Here is a 16653-nt window from a genome sequence, read left to right as displayed (position 1 = left end):
AGTTTACTTCATTTGTTTTGGATTTTCAAAATGGATGTGATTTTGAGTTTTGTGGTTATATTATTTTTCTGGGAAAAAAATACAAGATACAAGTTTTCCTGGTTGCTGGCTGAAGGACATGCTGATTTCGGGGAAAGGTTTTGTCTTTGTGTTTTTAGAAGGTAATTGGAAAAGGTGATTAGGCTCTGGACATCTTCCAGAGCTATATGGATCAGATTTGAAAAAGGGAGACTCCTGGAAAAACTAGATTGAAGAGAATAAAGTAAAAAAGGAACAGAATTTCATCCTAACCAGTGTGTACACCCTACACAGACTGATACAATCCATACACTTATCTTGATGATACTTAAATGTTGTTTCGTGATTTATATATTACAGCATTCACAGCTTTGATGAGTCTCGTGGTTAGACATGCTGAACTGACCTGCTTGAATTCCTGATCTCAGGGACTTTTAGCTGGATCCAGTCAGGACAGACATCAGAGACTACAACAATTGTTGATGTGGCCTTCTTAAGGCCAAACAACTCCCCCATTTTCCCTACTGACCCTCAAAGATATCTCAACACCCATGTACAGCTTGAAGAAGTTAGGAAGAGTTGTCAAGCCAGTTCCCAAAATTTTGGGGGGCTAGAGGTGGTTATTCTAGGGTTGACTTTCCAGGGAATTTAGAAATGGATCATTTAACAGGGAGGAATAAGCTACAGATGATTGTGCAACCATAATCTCATTTGGTAGAAATCCTTATAATTGTTGCTAAGTTGAAGTTATAATTTCTCACTTTGGTACAGAATTTGTTTTGATGCAGAATAAGGGTTTTCATTGGCATAAATTTCTTCTATTGATTCAAAAATTTGAAAAGGCTTGGACCCAGTCCTTCTAAAAATGCCATTACAAATTGATCTGAGATGATTAAACATAGGAGTTAAGGGCCAGATAGCAAATTCATGGCTCTGGGTTTCCTGTTAGGGTGTTTTCAAGATATTTTATTAGACATAGCTGAGAGTAGTTAGTGGACAACAGTCTAGATTACTTTACATAGATAGTTTTCAAAAAATCAGAAATTCACAGGATAAGTTAATGTTATTTATTCGCTCGTTGAGACATAGCTGCTCCTAATAGCCTCCCTGTCCCCCCCTCCCCATTTGTGGATTCAAAGAAACAACTAAACATCTACTACCTCCAGGTGAGGTAGTTCATTGTAGATAGGTACCACTGGGCAGAAATTGCCTATTTCATCTACAGACAAAATACTGTCCAGAAAAAGGGCACACTATGAAGAATAGTTGACTGATAATCTCTGCCAAGTCAGTGTAACAGGCCCTTCAAAATTCTGCATTACAAAAGTCTGTCAGCTGATCCTGGCCAGAGACTGAAGACTGATGCTCCAACCTGTTGCTAACAAGGGACTGTATAGGTAGGCAGCTGTCCCTCCAACTTGTCTCAGTTCTAGAAGCTGTGTCTGGCTTCCTTTATTTTCAGTTAATATTAGGCCCTCTTGGATTTCTGACAGGGTTGAAGCCTAATTATAGTCTCATAGCTCACCCAGGCTATTCAACATTGAGAAAGCATATTTAGATAGTTTTCAAATAATATACAAGCTAGCCAGGACATAACACATAGATGTTAAGCCTTTGTTAAGTTAGGATAGATAACAGTGTTCTATTTAATTGACAAAAATGATGGGCTGGGTGTTAGGTATATTTTGTACTTTGTAAATTACAGAATGGTAATAATTGTGCTTAGCTTACATTTGGGAGAAAAGTTCTTCTTTTTAAAGATTTATTTATTATATATGAGACACTGTAGCTGTCTTCAGACACACCAGAAGAGAGCATCAGATCTTATTACAGATGGCTGTGAACCACCACGTGGTTGCTAGGATTTGAACTCAGGACCTCTGAAAGGGCAGTCAGTGCTCTTAACCACTGAGCCATTTCTACAGCCCAAAAAGTTCTTTTTTTAATTGGACAGAAAGGGTGATATGTGGCAAGGACCTTCCCCTAATGAATAAAGATTTAATGAATCACTGAGTGAGGAGTAGGTGGGACTTCCGGGTCTGAGCAGAAAAGAGAGAAGACAAGGAACTTGAGGCCTTTGGGATGGAGAGACAGCTGGGGGTGGAAGATGTAATGAACTAGAGGCCCTTGGTTAGATGGTGGATCTGCCAGGTTCCGCCACAGAAGGATTTAATTTGATATGGTTTACTAATCAGGATGCTAGTGGTTGCATCCAGCAATTAAGTTATCTGTTGATTATAACTAAGCTTGTGTGTTTTCCTTCACTCAGAGACTTAACTGAGTTAAAGAGAAAAGTACAGGGCAGGTGGAATTTGGATGCATGGGGCTAGTGTGGTAGTGACCCACCAAGGGAATTTAGTGAGTCGGGTGGAGACATTTTGAGGGCAGAGTCAGAGAGTCTGCTGAGATGAGAACACCCCACTGGTGCCACGTGGCCCGCTGGTGCCTGGTGTACCGTGGGATGGTGCATCTACTTTTATTATTTCTTACAACATAAGAAACTGGGTTATAATGACCTGAGAATAAGAGTTAGCACATTTATCTGAGTAAGTATATGAGTCCATATACATTCATCTCCAGACCATTCAAACTAAGGTCTTATAAGCCTTCTGTGCTAGCACGCTCCTGGCAGGCTGTTGATTCCTCTGCGAGAATCAAAGGACTTTGCTCTCGGCAGCTTACAGGTTTATGGGTCTAAACCAAGCCTCATGGCTGCTCCAGGAATTTGTGTTCAGGACAGACATGAATCAGAGCCCCAGGCTAATTCTTTGCCTTGGAACATTTTCCCTGAAAGTATTCTTTTCCCTTTTCTGAAGGACAGGATACTCCAAGTCAGTGAACTGGTCTTATTCAAAAGATGGAATTGATAAGGTGCTGTCTGAGAAGAGACCAGGACAAGGACAAAAGAAACATTCCAGAATACTGGCAAAAAAATGTTAGTCAAGTGTCTCCATCTGCTCCACACATTCATAGAACTTGGAGACATTGTGTCTCTGTGCCTCCTTTTTGAAGATGTGAGATCTTCAAAATGGAGCCACCTTTAAGTGTAGGAGGGGAAGCAGTGTGTTCTATCAAGATGGCAGCGTGCAGCAAGACAGCCAAGGGACTGTCCAGAAAGAGTATGCACGAAGCCAGAAAGCATTACTTTAGGCTACAAGAGGGCAATAGAATGTTCTGGGTGGGGTGGGGATGCTTCTCCAGAGCAATTGATGGGCTGTCTAATGCCTTTGAGCGTTACTGAAAGAATTTCTTGGGTTTGTTTTTGGGTTTTTTGGTTAGAGAAGCTGGGGTCCTTAACAAGCTAAACAAAACTTAAGGCAGTTATTGATATCAAGTAAATTAAAAGTTCCAGAAACATACGGCTTGTTTGTGTATGTAATATGTGTGTGAGTGTGTGTGAGTGTGTGAGAGTATGTGTGCATGTGTGAGTATGTCTGAATGTGTGTATGTGAGTGTGTGTGAGAGTGTGTCTGAGTGAGTGTGTGTGTGAGTGTGGCGTGCATGCATGACAGAGTGCATGTGTGAGTGTGTGAGAGTGTGTGAGTATGTGTGCATGTGTAAGTGTGTCAGAGAGTGTGTGTGAGTATGTGTGCATGTGTGAGTGTGTGAGAGTGTGTTTGTGTGAGTGTGTGTGCATGTGTGTGTCAGAGTGTGTGCTTGTGTGAGTATGTGTGCATGTGTATGTCTGAGTATGTGTGTGATTATGTGTGTGAGTTGTATGAGAGTATTGTGTGTGTGTCGGTGTGTGTGTGCACGTGCACAAATGCACATGTGTGTGTATGTGTATGCATGTGTGAGTGTGTGTGTGTTGGTGGGGGTGGGGTGATGTTGATAGTTACAGGTTTATATTCTATACAGAAAGAATTTAGGGATCATGCCTACTGTTTAAAAATAAGTTGTATAAGAAACGGTGACAGGCAGTGCTGGTGACGCCTTTAATCCCAGCTCTAAGGAGGCAGGCAGGTGAATTTCTGTAAGTTTGAGGCCAACCTGGTCTACAGATTGAGTCCAGGACAGTCAGGACTATGCAAACAAGCCTGTCTCAAACAAACAAACAAAAGATGATGTTATCAGAAGAAATAGCTCTAATAGTTAGAGATGGAGGAGGAGACAGGGGAGAGGCCTGCTGTTCTGCTCATTAGGATCCATGGCAGAGCTGACATTTAACCACAGATGGGTATTATTTTGGGTGAAAATAAAAATATTTGAGAAATCACATTTGACATTCCCCTGCCTGACGACATCAGACAACGGCTTTTCATAAGGAATGTTGTTGTTGTTGTTTGGGTTGGTTGTTTAGAAGATTAGCTTTTTACACTGATGAATGACAACTTTAATATTGGCATTGTGTAATTGTGTAGAGTGGCTAGAGGCATGGCCCAGCTGTTACCTGCTACTGCTCTTCAGAGGATCTGAGCTCTGGTCTTAGCATTCACCTCAGGCTGCTCAACCATCTATAACTAGCTCCAGGAACCTGACACGCTCTTCTGGCCTACATGGCCACTGCAACATGTCACGCGCGCGCGCGCGCACACACACACACACACACACACACACACACACACACACACACACACACACACACACACACTCTAAAAAATACAAAATATAAAATAAAAATAAAATCTTGTTTTAAAAATAATAAATGCACTACCTCCTAACTGTAATTTTTGTATAAAAAATAAGTCTATTTTATTGACAATCTCCAACAGTATAGTGCATTGCTATTAATTAGAGCCATTACATTGTACAATAAATCTTTTTCTCTCTTTCTTTCTTTGGTACTGATGATTGAACATAGAGTCTTTCATATGCCAGGCAAGTGCTATCCAATTGAGCTAAATCCACAGTCCCATACAGTAAATTACACACACACACACACACACAGTGAAATTCCCAGTGTGTCTACTTTAAGTACATGTTAGTTTGAACTGGAAGTTGTCCCTTACAGCCTCATACTTTAATGTGCAGTCCCCAGTGTGTGGCACTGAGAGTTGGGCTCATTGCCGAGGTGACTGAGACCTGTGATTTGGGGACTTCGGAGCCTGGTTCCTAAACACAGTGTGAGAGAACTTGGAGCTGCAGGCCCCAGAAGCCCATCTGTGTGCAGAGCATGAGCCACTCTGGTGAGGGCCGGAAAGACTAGAACATGGCGGACGTGCAGGCAGTAGACAGATGTCTGCGGGAACCTGACTGAGTGGGGGCCTTTGCATTACATTTAGGCAAAACAAAAATTAACCCATTTGTAGAAAATTGATTGTGTCCTTCCCATCCCCTGAAAATGGAAGTGAGACCAGATTTAAAAAAAAAAAAAATGGGCTGATTAATTTGGAAGAGGAAATCCAGACCACACCATCCAGGATTTAGATTTGCAGTAGATGAGGGTAAAGGTCTGACCAGGGCCTGGGGAAATGTGCCGTTTAGAGGGAAAAGGTGCGAATACAGTTAAAGCCGTGGGCAAGACAAAGCCCATCCGTGGGCTGTTATTTTGAAAGCTGTGGAACCTTCAGGGGGTCAGACCTGGCTGGCCGAAGCAGGTCCCCGGGGGAGGGGGGCTACCCGTGTGCCCACTTCTAGTTCCGGCCTGCTTTTTCTGTCCCCAAGATCCATAACGACATTAGGACTCACCCTTGGCATCGTACATTCTGTGAACTTGACGGCGGTATGAACAGGCCAGAGCCGCATGCTTTCAAGGGCTCTGTGAACTTGGCCTTTCCTTCCCCACCACGAAGCACTAAAGCTCCTGACACCGGAAAGAGGTCCCTCCCTCACCTAAGCTGCTCTTGGCAGGCATTTTGTCACAGATGTGTAGAACGCAGCAGCACGTATAACGTGTATCGGCCGACTGCCTCAGTCATCCATTCATAGATTAATTACTGCTACGTGAGTTAAACAATACTAAGCCAGGAGCAAACACCAGACCCCTTTAGCATTAACTACAGTTTACTTACAGGAGTGAAATAGTTTGGTGGGAATCTTTGAACTGAAGAACGAAATACGAAGCTCCTGTATTAAAAAGAAAGAAAGAAGAAGAAACAGTTTTCGAGGTTTTTTTCTTTTTGAGGTGAGAATCTTTGCTAATTTGTGGCTTCATCTCTCATTAACTTTGAAGCACGAATCTGGACATAAAGTGCACGGTGAGGTTTAGAGCCCACAAGTGTTGGTGCACAACCGCGTGTGTAAGCAGGAGCGCTTGTGTGAGGTCCAAAGGACTCAATAGACTTACAGTGAGTTACCTGGCTGAGTTCTTGGGAACCGGTGCAGGAAGAGTGTCGTACTGTCCCGGGCAAAGATGGAGTGACTGCACAGGAGGGACAGACAGAAGGATACAGCTCCTTAGCTGCCGTACTGTGTTCACGCATCACATATACTCACATGCACACTGTTCCCATATTCATACATCGTTTGCTTGAGACAGTTTCACGGTCTGACTTTGACTGTCCTGGCACTAGGTATGGAGCAGGCTGGCCGTAACTCGATCGCCCCCACGCACTGCTAGAATTAAAGGCCTGTGCTTCTATGCCTGGCCCTACTCATGCAAGTTTAAAACTTTGTTTACAGGATTTTCTTGGTTTACAGTAAAACCGAGGCGGGTGCCTGGTAATGACCCCGCCCTTCATGTGTGTGGACGTTCCGGTGAGCAAATTCCTACCACGGCAATGGACTTAAGTGGCCAAGCCACACCACACACTGTCATCACCTAAGGTTCATAGTGGCATTAGGGATCATCTTTGGTAGTGTAATTCTTTTGAGTTTGGACAGATGTACAATGGCAGACACACACACACACGCACACACACACACACGCGCGCGCGCACACACACACACGTACACACACACTATACAGAGAATTTCCCCTGCCTAAAATCCTCCGTGCTCTGCCTGTTCATCGTTCCTTCCTGGCAGACGCCGATTTTACCACCTCCATCCCCCGCCCCCACCCCTCATGTCACACAGAGACAGAATAAGGTGGCCCTAACATGTGTCAAAGTTTGTCTCTAGCAGGCGAGCTGTCTTCAGAGAGGTTAAGTGACCATAAACTGGAGCTGCTGCCCCCTCTTCTGCTCTTCCTTACAACTTTGGCATTGACAATGTATTGGAGCTTCACCAAGCTATGGCCTCCTGAGGGGACACTTTGACTACTGCTATGTGAGCCAGACACAGACACACTCCAACAGTGAGCAGGCCTAGAGTGTCCTGCCAAGGACAAGATCAGCGGCCTGGTGGAGAGAGCAGACGAGCTGTGTGAGAGACCCTGGAGTCCTGTACAACAGCCAGGTACTGCGCCAGGACCCTCAAGAGTTGACTGGAGAGCCCTGTGCTTGTGCCAAGTAAGCAGGAGCCCGGGACCCTGCAAAGCCCCATTTGCATAGTAGCCTTGCCTCTTCCTGGTTTCTGTTTTGATTAAGCAAGGGAACCCAAGGCTGAGAGACCGCTGCCAAGAGCCTGCAAACTAAGACTAGAGTTGACAGACTGGGGTGTTGCTGGTGGCAGGGTGCTCGCCGAGCATGCACAAGGCCCTGGGTTGATCCCCAGTACTGCATGAATAGAAGGAGGTTACACAGGCCTGCAATTCTACCACTAAGGTGGAGGCAGGGTCATCACAGTAATGGTCAGTCCTATCTACATAGCAGATTTGAGGCCAGTGCGGGTCATACAAGACTCTCCTCAAATGATAAATAAAATGAAAGCTGGTGACATTGAGAGCCAGCAAGATTGATGACAATATAATTAGAATCACACAGTCTGTGGTCTTTTCAGATCAGCTTCTAATTCTTAATATAGATTTAGGTTTCCTGTATGTCTGCGACTTGAAAACACATTCCTTTCGGTCAGTCGTCTACTGAAGACCAACCTAGATGCTTCTAAATCTTGATAAGCATGAGCAAAGTGTCTATAAGTGTCATTCTGTGTGTGTGTGTGTGTGTGTGTGTGTGTGTGTGTGTGTGTGTACAGACATGTGATTTCAAATCCTATGGGTAAATTCAAAGGCATGAAATCACGAGGTTAGGGGACGTAAAACATCTGAAAATCTGTCTTCTCACGTGGCTGCTGCATTCTGAGTTCCCACTGTATGGACCAGTGTCTGGTGTCTGTGTTCTGTCTGGCTTTTGACCATTCTGAGAGGTGTGCCAGGTGTGCAGTGGGATCACACAGTAGGGTTGCTATTTTGATTGGCATTTACCTGACAACATATAATGGGCAACAACCTTGTTTACCACCTGCTACGTATCATCTTCAATGCCTGCACAAGTATTTGGCCCATTTTCTTATTTGAATAGTTTTTATTTACATTTTCTTAACTGTGTGTGTGTGCGCGAGTGTGTGTGTGTGTATGAGAGGGGAGGGGGTACGGAGGGAGGGAGGGTGGGAGGGAGGGAGGGAGAGAGAGACCCACAGGAAGCTGTTGCCATCATATGAATGTGGAGGTCAGAGGGCATCTCCAGAAGTCATGATGGCCTCTACCCACTTGGCCACCTCTGCCTCACTGCCTTGCCAGCCTTGAGTTGCTTTCTTAACATTCATTTTCGTGCATTTTTAATATCTTCTTATGTGTATGAATATATTTGCACGCATGTGTATGTCTGTACGTCATTTACACATCTGGCAGCTGTGGAGATGAGAGGAGGGCACTGGGTCCCCTGGAACTGGAGTTACAGATGGCTGTGAGCTCCCACATGGGTGTGGGGAATTGAACTCAGGACCCTGGAAGAGCAGCCAGCGCTCTGACTACTGAGCCGTCTCCCCAGCCCCTACTGATGGTGAGGTTTTTTTGATGCTTTGTTTTGTTTTTCATCGTGGGGCTAAACTTTGAAAACTGACTTTTCTGTTTCCAGTTTTCCGTTTTCTTCTCCTGTGTAAGTCCTGAGCGTCTTGCCCTTGTCTCTCTTCTCTCGTCTCTCGTCCCTTGTCTCTCGTCTCTCGTCTCTCGTCTTTTGGTTTTGTTCTTCATCTTTGGCTTGTAGTTGCCCTAAAGTCTGCAAAATGCACTCTCCAATAACTGTCCAGTAACACTATCCAGCCTCAGACAGTGTAAGTGCGGACCTTGTGATATCAAAGTGAAGATGGCAGATGCAGTGCCTGGAGCAGGAGGATCAGGAAAACCAAGCCGGCCTCCACCATGTGGGGGCACGAGCCTTTAGCCCCAGCACTCAGAAGGCAGAGGCAGGCAGAGCTCTGTGAGTTTGAGGCTACCCTGGTCTTCCCTGCAGGGAACAACAACAACACATACAGGAGGGAAGACCAGGCTAGCCTCAAACTCCAATAAACAAAGACGAGTCAGTAGACAAAACCTAGGCCAACAGTACAACCATAACTTCTACCTTGAGTTATTCCTTCTTCAAGGCTCTTTATTTCTCAATGGAGGCTCGAGCTTTTGATCTATAATTTTTAACAACTTCTTTTAAAAACGTGATTATGTATGTAGACATGTGTGCCAGTGTGTGTGTGTGTGTGTGTGTGTGTGTGTGTGTGTGTGTGTGTGTAGACCAGACATCAACATCAGATGTCTTCCTCAGAAATCCTATTCTTTCACTGAGTCTAGAGCGCACTGACTGGCTAGGCCGGGAGAGACCCCCTTGTGTCTGCCTCCTGAACCTGGGTTGGTTCCCTTACCCTGACTCCTGAGCATGGGATCTGGGAGGCCAACCTGAGTTCCCTGCCTCTAATACTCTTTCTAAACTTTTCTTGTAGAGTCAAGTAGTGATAAATTTCCTCGATTCTTATTGGTCTAAATTTTCACTTCCGTCCCTTGTGGAAGGCAATTTCCCGTGATCCAGGGTTCTAGCTTGGTGGCTCTGTTCTCTTTGTCTCGGTCTCTCTTGCTGGCCGAGTATTTGCAGAGGAGCTTGGGGAGGACATAGCTTGGTCCCTGGTAGATGTTTCTATCACCTCCAGCTTCTTCCAGAGTTTTGCTGGGTACCCGATACCAATCTGAAAAGCATCATCTTCTTCCCCCAAATAGTTCATCCTTCCTTTTTTGCTTCACCTCGGGCTCATTTTTTACTCTCTGTAGGGCTCAGATACTCTGTAGATTTCCAACCTTTGACCTCTTCACTTCTCAGCTTTGAAGATGTTGCTGAGACCTCCTCAGGCTCAGAGAGTCCTTCTGTCCACTGTAGCAGTAAATCCAAGAAAGGCATTCTCCTACTTTACATTCTTCCTTTTGTTTTTTTAAACATTCTATTTAATGCGTGTGTGCATGTGTATGTGAACATATGTAAGAGAGATCTTGTTAGTGTGTGTGTATATGTGCATGCATGTGAGCACATGTGTTTGGGTATGTGTGTGTGAGTGTATGGATGTATGTGTGTGTGAGAGTGTGAGCATGTGTATGCATGAGTGTGTGAGAGTGTGAGCATGTGTATGCATGAGTGTGTGTGCAGGACTATCTCTTGCACGCGCCACGGCATGTGTGTAGAAGCCAGAGGACAATTTCAGAAGTCATCTATCTTTCCAGCAGTGGAATCCAAGTCAGGCCACTGAGTCTTGAACTCCTGTGGTGACCTCCTCTTCTAACGAGGTTCCTGCAGGTTCCAGCCTGGCTGTCTCCCAGGCAACATCACCAAATTCATTTTCTTTTCCCTTGCCAAGTTAACATACAGTACAAACTCCAATCAAGGCAGAAGCCTCAGGCTGTTTCCAACTTCGTTTGTTTAATTGTGATTTTCATACATAGTCCCAACCTAGGAAGTAAACTAGAGAGGCTCTAAACTGGACGATAAGCACACCGAAGATATAAACAAGTGTTAGTTGGATTTTTTAATTATTATTTTTAGCTCTTTACAAATATGCACACTTGAGAAAGAGCACAACTCAAACATTGAAACAAGTCAAGTGCTTCAGGAAGACAAAGACTGAGCCTCTGCCCGCCTCTAGGCCTACTCCCCAAAGCGAGTCACCATGAATGATGATGTAAGGAAAAGGGGACGCAGACCTCACAGAAGAGTATATTTATCGTCACGTGTCCAAATGGATTAGGCTGTAAAATTCGCTTCCATGTGCCGTCTTTGTTTAACGGTAACCTTAGGCGTTCTTGCATCACCGCCTCATTGTCCTCAGTGGGTGCCTGACGATGCTGCCTCGTGGATGCTGCCTCGTGGATGCGGGAGATCTGGTTTTATATTAATCCCCTAATTACAGAAATGCAGAAAACGCTGCCAAGTTAGATGCGGCTGTAGACCTCACTCGTGTGCGCATGCTCCCTAAACAATCTCCCTTGGCGTTGCCACAGTTAAGACTCCATATATTTTAGATACTTCTAGGTTGCTGAATAGTCTTATGAATTTGAGTGGCTCTTCACATCAGTAATGACAACACCTTCTTGTCCTTGTCCCCTTTGCACAGTTTTTTTATTATCATGTGAGATTGCCTTACTGTCCTTTGTGATGAGTTGAAGCTGAGTGTCACTTGGTCTTCTGTCAGTGGTCCATCTTGTCATGAGCGTCTCTCCTGTCCTCTGCCCATTTTATAACCAGAATGTCTGTCTCAATTGCATGGTAAGAGAACAAGGCTCACACTCACCCTTGAAGGAGGGGGAGAATATGGAGTGACCCGTGTTGTCTGGAAGCTGTACGTCGTTACAGCAGGGGCTCCACCTTCTTTTGGGTGACAGACAGTGCTCAGTGCTCAGTCACCTGCTGAGGCTGGCAGTGCCACTAGCTCTCCTGACCTTTGACTGTCTGGAAATCGTGACCCCGAATCTTACTGGTGAGCTGATTCGAGGCTGTTCAGAGTTCCCTCTGTCACATTCACATTTATGTAAGTCTCCTGATTGAGGCTGTTACAAATCCCCTCTATCATGTCCACATTTATGCAAGTCTCCCAATTCTGTTTGAAATAGCTGGGAGCATTTACAGTGGTGACACTCCTCCTCTGCCGGGAACACCTCAGCACAGACCTGTCCTGCCATGGGACAGAGGGACAGACAAGCAGCAGGAGTCGGCTGAATGTGAAGGGTATTTCTGCTCGTTTCTGAAAAACGATGTGTAGAGAGTTCAAAAAGTATGGAGAAGGTTCTGGAAAGCCCTGGTTCCTGCTAGTGACAGGTTAAGTTACTCAGATGAGTCCTCTTAGTATAGGCAACTAAGGGAAGACAAATGATAAAACAAATTTGAGCATTTAAATGTGTCTAGACATAGGTATCATAAGCAAGCAAGAGATGATGGTGGGCACGGGAGAGGGCATCGTGACCAATGAAACAGGAGCGAGTGTGGGCAGCATAAAGATGGGAAGGTCCGAGGGTTCCGACCAGACAGGGGAGGGGAGGCCAGAGAGACCTGGAGAAGAAGAGTCACCTACCTAAGACCAGGGAGGTTCGAAATCATGAGTCTTGAAAAAGAAAAAAAAAAAAGCTAAGGAGTGGCTGAGCTAAGGAGCAGTGAAGAAACTAGGAAGCCAGGTTGTTGGCAAGACACCTCTACAGGTACTAAAATCCCTGTGGGGGCTGCAGCGAGGGGCCGTGAGTAAAGGAAGCCAAATTCTTTAAGAAATAAGGGGAACTATGGGCCAGTGGCTAACTGCAACTCAAGGAAAACCACTTCTATGTCTCAAAATACCAATACACAAACCAAAGCCACCAGTACAGGAAGATGAGATCGTCATACAAATTTTACTAAATGCCTCAATTCAGATTACTCCATCGAGGCTGGCTCTTGAAACATCAGAAGTTTGAAATGCCCGTGGGGAGGAGGAAAGAAGAAAAAGACACTGGAAAGGTGTCTTTGCGGAGGACTTACCCCTCTGGGAATGCTAAAAACATGAGTCATTTAATCAAGGTTTTTAGTTGTGCCTGACACAACCTGGTGTGTTTCCCCCGGGGGCCTTTGGGTAAGGAGCAGGAGAGGAAGCAGGTGGGAGGAAATGGCAGGGAACGAGTTGGGAGACAAGGCAGCCAGGGTGATCTCACCTGTAGCTTGGTTACCTGAGACCTGGATAGGCAGGAATAACCCAGCGCCTGTATTTGTTCACTGAAGCAAACAGGGCAAGGCTTGTCTAACAAACCCTTAGCAGTCTGTTACGTTCACAGCCCAGATCTGTGAAGTACTACAAGTGACTCCGGGCCGCGTGTGTGTGCATATCCGGCTGAGAGGTTTATGTTCACTTAGCAATCACAGCTCTTCCTTGTTTATTTCTGGGTTTGGAAGACAGGTTTTTGTTTGGCTGGTTGGTTAGTTTAGTCATTTTGAGACAGGATCTCTCCCTGTAGTCTTGGCTGTATTAGAACCCACTATGTAGACCAGGCTGGCCTCAAAATCACAAAGATCTGCCTGCCTTTGCCCCCCAAGAGCTGGGATTAAAGGAGTGTGCCGCCATTCCCAGCTGAAGACTGGGCATTATGCAGCCCAAGTTGGTTTGGAGCTTGAAATGGCTGTGCCTTCGCCTCAGTCTGGAACTCGTGTGACCGTACCCAGATACAACCCCCAGCCATTCCCCTTGTGGACTGATGGTGTTCCTGGCTTCTTCTCATTTGGGGACTATTAAAACAAAGAGAAAGGAAAAAGACTAAAGATTCAAGTGACAAGTCAGGCTCCCTGAAGAGAGCTGCCCAGCACACGTCCCATCAGTAAGGCCACACAAGTGCATCCTTTAGATTCCAGCAATCAACCCTGCCTGCTCCTGCTCTGTGGGTACAGACGGCAGTGGGCAGGAAAGAGAACCACATCTACAGTCAAAGCTCTCAGTCAAAAGTGCAGCTTCGAGCAGGACCTGGTGGTGCACACCTTTAGTCCTGCACTTGGGAGGCAGAGGCGGGCACTCTGAGTTCAAGGTCAGCCTGGTCCACAGATCGAGTCTGATGATAGCCAGGACTATGCTAAGAAACCGTCTCCAAAAAAGAAAAAGTGCTTTGTTTTACGCCGTGTCCTGGATGAGTTAGTCAGTTTGTGATTTATGGCGGGTTTCTTGCAGGGAAAACAGAGATAGCATCTCTTCAGCCCACTGTAGTAAGCGTTGAGAGTCCCATAGGGGGTCGGAGGGATAGCTACCTGGTTAAGAGCACCTGAAGAGGACCTGAGCCCAGTGCCCAGAATCCATGTCAGTTCACAACCACCTAGAACTCTAGCTCAGGGCGGGGGTGGAGGGGAGCTGCTGCTCCCATCTCTACCCACACAGAGACACACAATTATAAATAAATCCTTTTTAAAAAGTTAATACAAAGAAAACCTGCTTATTTACTAAGATCCAGCTAAATACTACTTATCTGGGAGCTTTCCAGAGCACTAAGCTCCCCTTGGTGCTCCCTACTGGTACTCCCTACTGATGCTTCCTACTGGTGCTCCCTACTGGTGCTCCCTATGCACTCCTTATCTCAGCGGTTGACATGTTGTATCTTGTATTGTTACTGGATTATTCTGGAGCAGAAGCACTTTCCCTTGGCAGAGCCTGGTACAGAGCCAGAAGCACAGCTGAGCTTTTTCGTCAACGCCGTGCATGAACTGGTGTGGCTGAAAGGCTCATTTTTATAAGGAAAAAGAAATGCTTTTTTTTCTTGTTTGTTTTGATACTAGGATCAAGCAAGCCCAGGGCTTTTTGGAAACTGAACATGGGCTTTATTACTCCCCAGCAAAGAGAGACTTTAGGTGACCCCTACACTCTAGGAAGGCCATCAGCAAGAGGCAGCGCTTCCCAGAGGGACCAAAGCATCAACTGCTTCAAGAGACCAGTGTGTTGGTCAAGGCTGGGAGCCAAGGGTCCCCAGATGAGGGAATCCGGCCAGGACTGGACTGCACCCATGCACAGGACTTCACAGGAGCGACCTCACTGAGCCCTTGTTCCATTTCTAGATTTGTTTTTATGTTTTATGTTATGTGTAGGGCTGTGTGTGTGTGTGTGTGTGTGTGTGTGTGTGTGTGTGTGTGTGTGTGTGTGTGTAAAGGTAAATACTGATTTATGCCTAAGGAGACCAGAGGCATTTGGTCCCCTGGAGCTGGAGTTGTGAGCGGCTTGGCATGGCTGCAGGGAACTGAGCTCAGGTCCTCTGCAACCACAGCAAACTTCCTACCACTGAGCAGTCTCTGCCTTGTTTGATTTCTATAGGGAACGAGATTGCTGAGGGTTTCCTTAAGGGTTGGGGGTATACTCTGTGTCTAAAGCACACACACACACACACTCACACACACACTCACACACTCACAGACACACACACAATGTACTCTTGCAACAAAACACTGACAGTAGCATCTCACCTTATCTTTTTCAACTAGCGTGCTGGGGTCTGCGCGGGGCTTGTCTTTGAAGGAGTACGAGGCCGTTTGCTTCTTCAACAACTCCAGGAAGTCAGGGGGACTATATTGCGGGAGGTCAGTGGGGACCGGATCGTTTCTCAGCACAAGCGGGATCCTTTTCCTGCCTTCATTTTTAAAATTGTAGGTTATACTCACTGGATTTAGTAGGGCTTCTTCAATAAAAGTCCTTAAATGGTAAGTACCGGGTATTGGAGTATTCTGTGGGGAATGACATTGGTTGTAAGATGTGTAGGCCTGTGACTTCCCTAAGGCATTGTCCCTGAAGGGTCATTTCTAACTTTCACAAATACTCTTAATTTATTATAACGTATGTGAATCAATATTGTTCGTGAATTTGTTTGTTTTAATTTTGTTTTGAGACAGAGTTTCACTATGTAGCCCTGGCTGGTCTTGAATTTATAGAAATCTGCCCACCTCTGCCTCCTGGTGTTTTGCTTGAATGTATGTCTGTGTACCACATGGGTGTCCAGTGTTCACAGAAGTCAGAATACAATGTCAGACCCAACATTATAAAGAATTGTGAGATACTAGTAGGTGCTGGGACGCCTGCAAGAACAGCCAGTGCTCTAAACTGCTGAGCCAGCTCTCCCACCCCTAACAGACATTTTCCTTAATATTTTTATCTTATGTATAAGGTATTTTACTGCATTCAGTGCAGCATATTGAATCCCTTGGAACTAGAATTAAGCAATGGTTAGCAGCTACGTGGGTGCTAGGAATCACACCCAGGTCCTGTGGAAGAGCAGGCACTGTCCTTCACCATTGAGCCATCTCTCCAGCCACCCTACTCCCAAACCATTTTGATGGAAGAATATTTCAAAAGCATTGTGAGGGATTCTTTTCTAAAGCAACCAGGGCATCACACTAGGATCAGGGCTAAAAGTTTCCTTTAAACTTTATTACAAGTGGGCTGGAGAGATGGCTCAGCGGTTAAGAGCACTGACTGCTTTTCACTTCCCCGCAACCACATGGTGGCTCACAACCACCTGGAATGGGGTCCGATGCTTTCTTCTCAGGTGTCTGAAGACAGCTACAGTGTACTCATATACATAAAATAAATAAATTTGTAAAAAAGAAAAAACTTTATTGCAAGTGCCGTTTAATCTCAGAACTCTGCAAGGCCAAGGCCAACCTGCTCTATATAATGAGTTCTGGATCAGCCAGGGCTATGAAGTGAAATGCTACCTAAGAAAACTAAAGTCACATTTTATATATCTATTTTGTGTATGTGGACTGAGGTCTGGCATGTACCACAGTATGCGGGGAAGGATCAGAGAGAGGGTAAAGTCAACTTTCACCTTCCCCAACATGGGGCCTGGGGATCGAACTCAGGACCTCAGCCTTAGTGGCAGGCATCTTGATCTACTGAATATTCTCACTAGCCCAAAAG

General features: G+C 45.5%; 1 protein-coding gene across 7 annotated transcripts in view; it reads right to left on the bottom strand.

The window, feature by feature from the left end:
- Positions 1–16653, bottom strand: part of Stpg4 (sperm-tail PG-rich repeat containing 4) — a 40431-nt gene that overhangs the window by 20209 nt on the left and 3569 nt on the right. For 3 of the 7 annotated variants that reach the window (XM_087554633.1, XM_087554637.1, NM_001163562.1), the window contains exons 3-5: positions 15204–15461; positions 6255–6319; positions 5970–6024 (exon numbers count right to left, since the gene is read on the bottom strand). In XM_087554633.1, coding sequence (XP_087410759.1) covers positions 5970–6024; positions 6255–6319; positions 15204–15461 — 378 coding nt within the window. The remainder of the gene's footprint in view (positions 1–5969; positions 6025–6254; positions 6320–15203; positions 15462–16653) is intronic. The other 4 variants (XM_087554638.1, XM_087554634.1, XM_087554632.1 and 1 more) reach the window with 3 other exon arrangements.

This window comes from Rattus norvegicus, chromosome 6 (assembly GCF_021556685.1).
Source record: "Rattus norvegicus strain SHRSP/BbbUtx chromosome 6, alternate assembly SHRSP_T2T, whole genome shotgun sequence".
In the NCBI taxonomy this organism is placed as follows: domain Eukaryota; kingdom Metazoa; phylum Chordata; class Mammalia; order Rodentia; family Muridae; genus Rattus; species Rattus norvegicus.
Note: the sequence above shows the minus strand (reverse complement) of the source record. Positions and strands in the feature narration are given on the sequence as shown.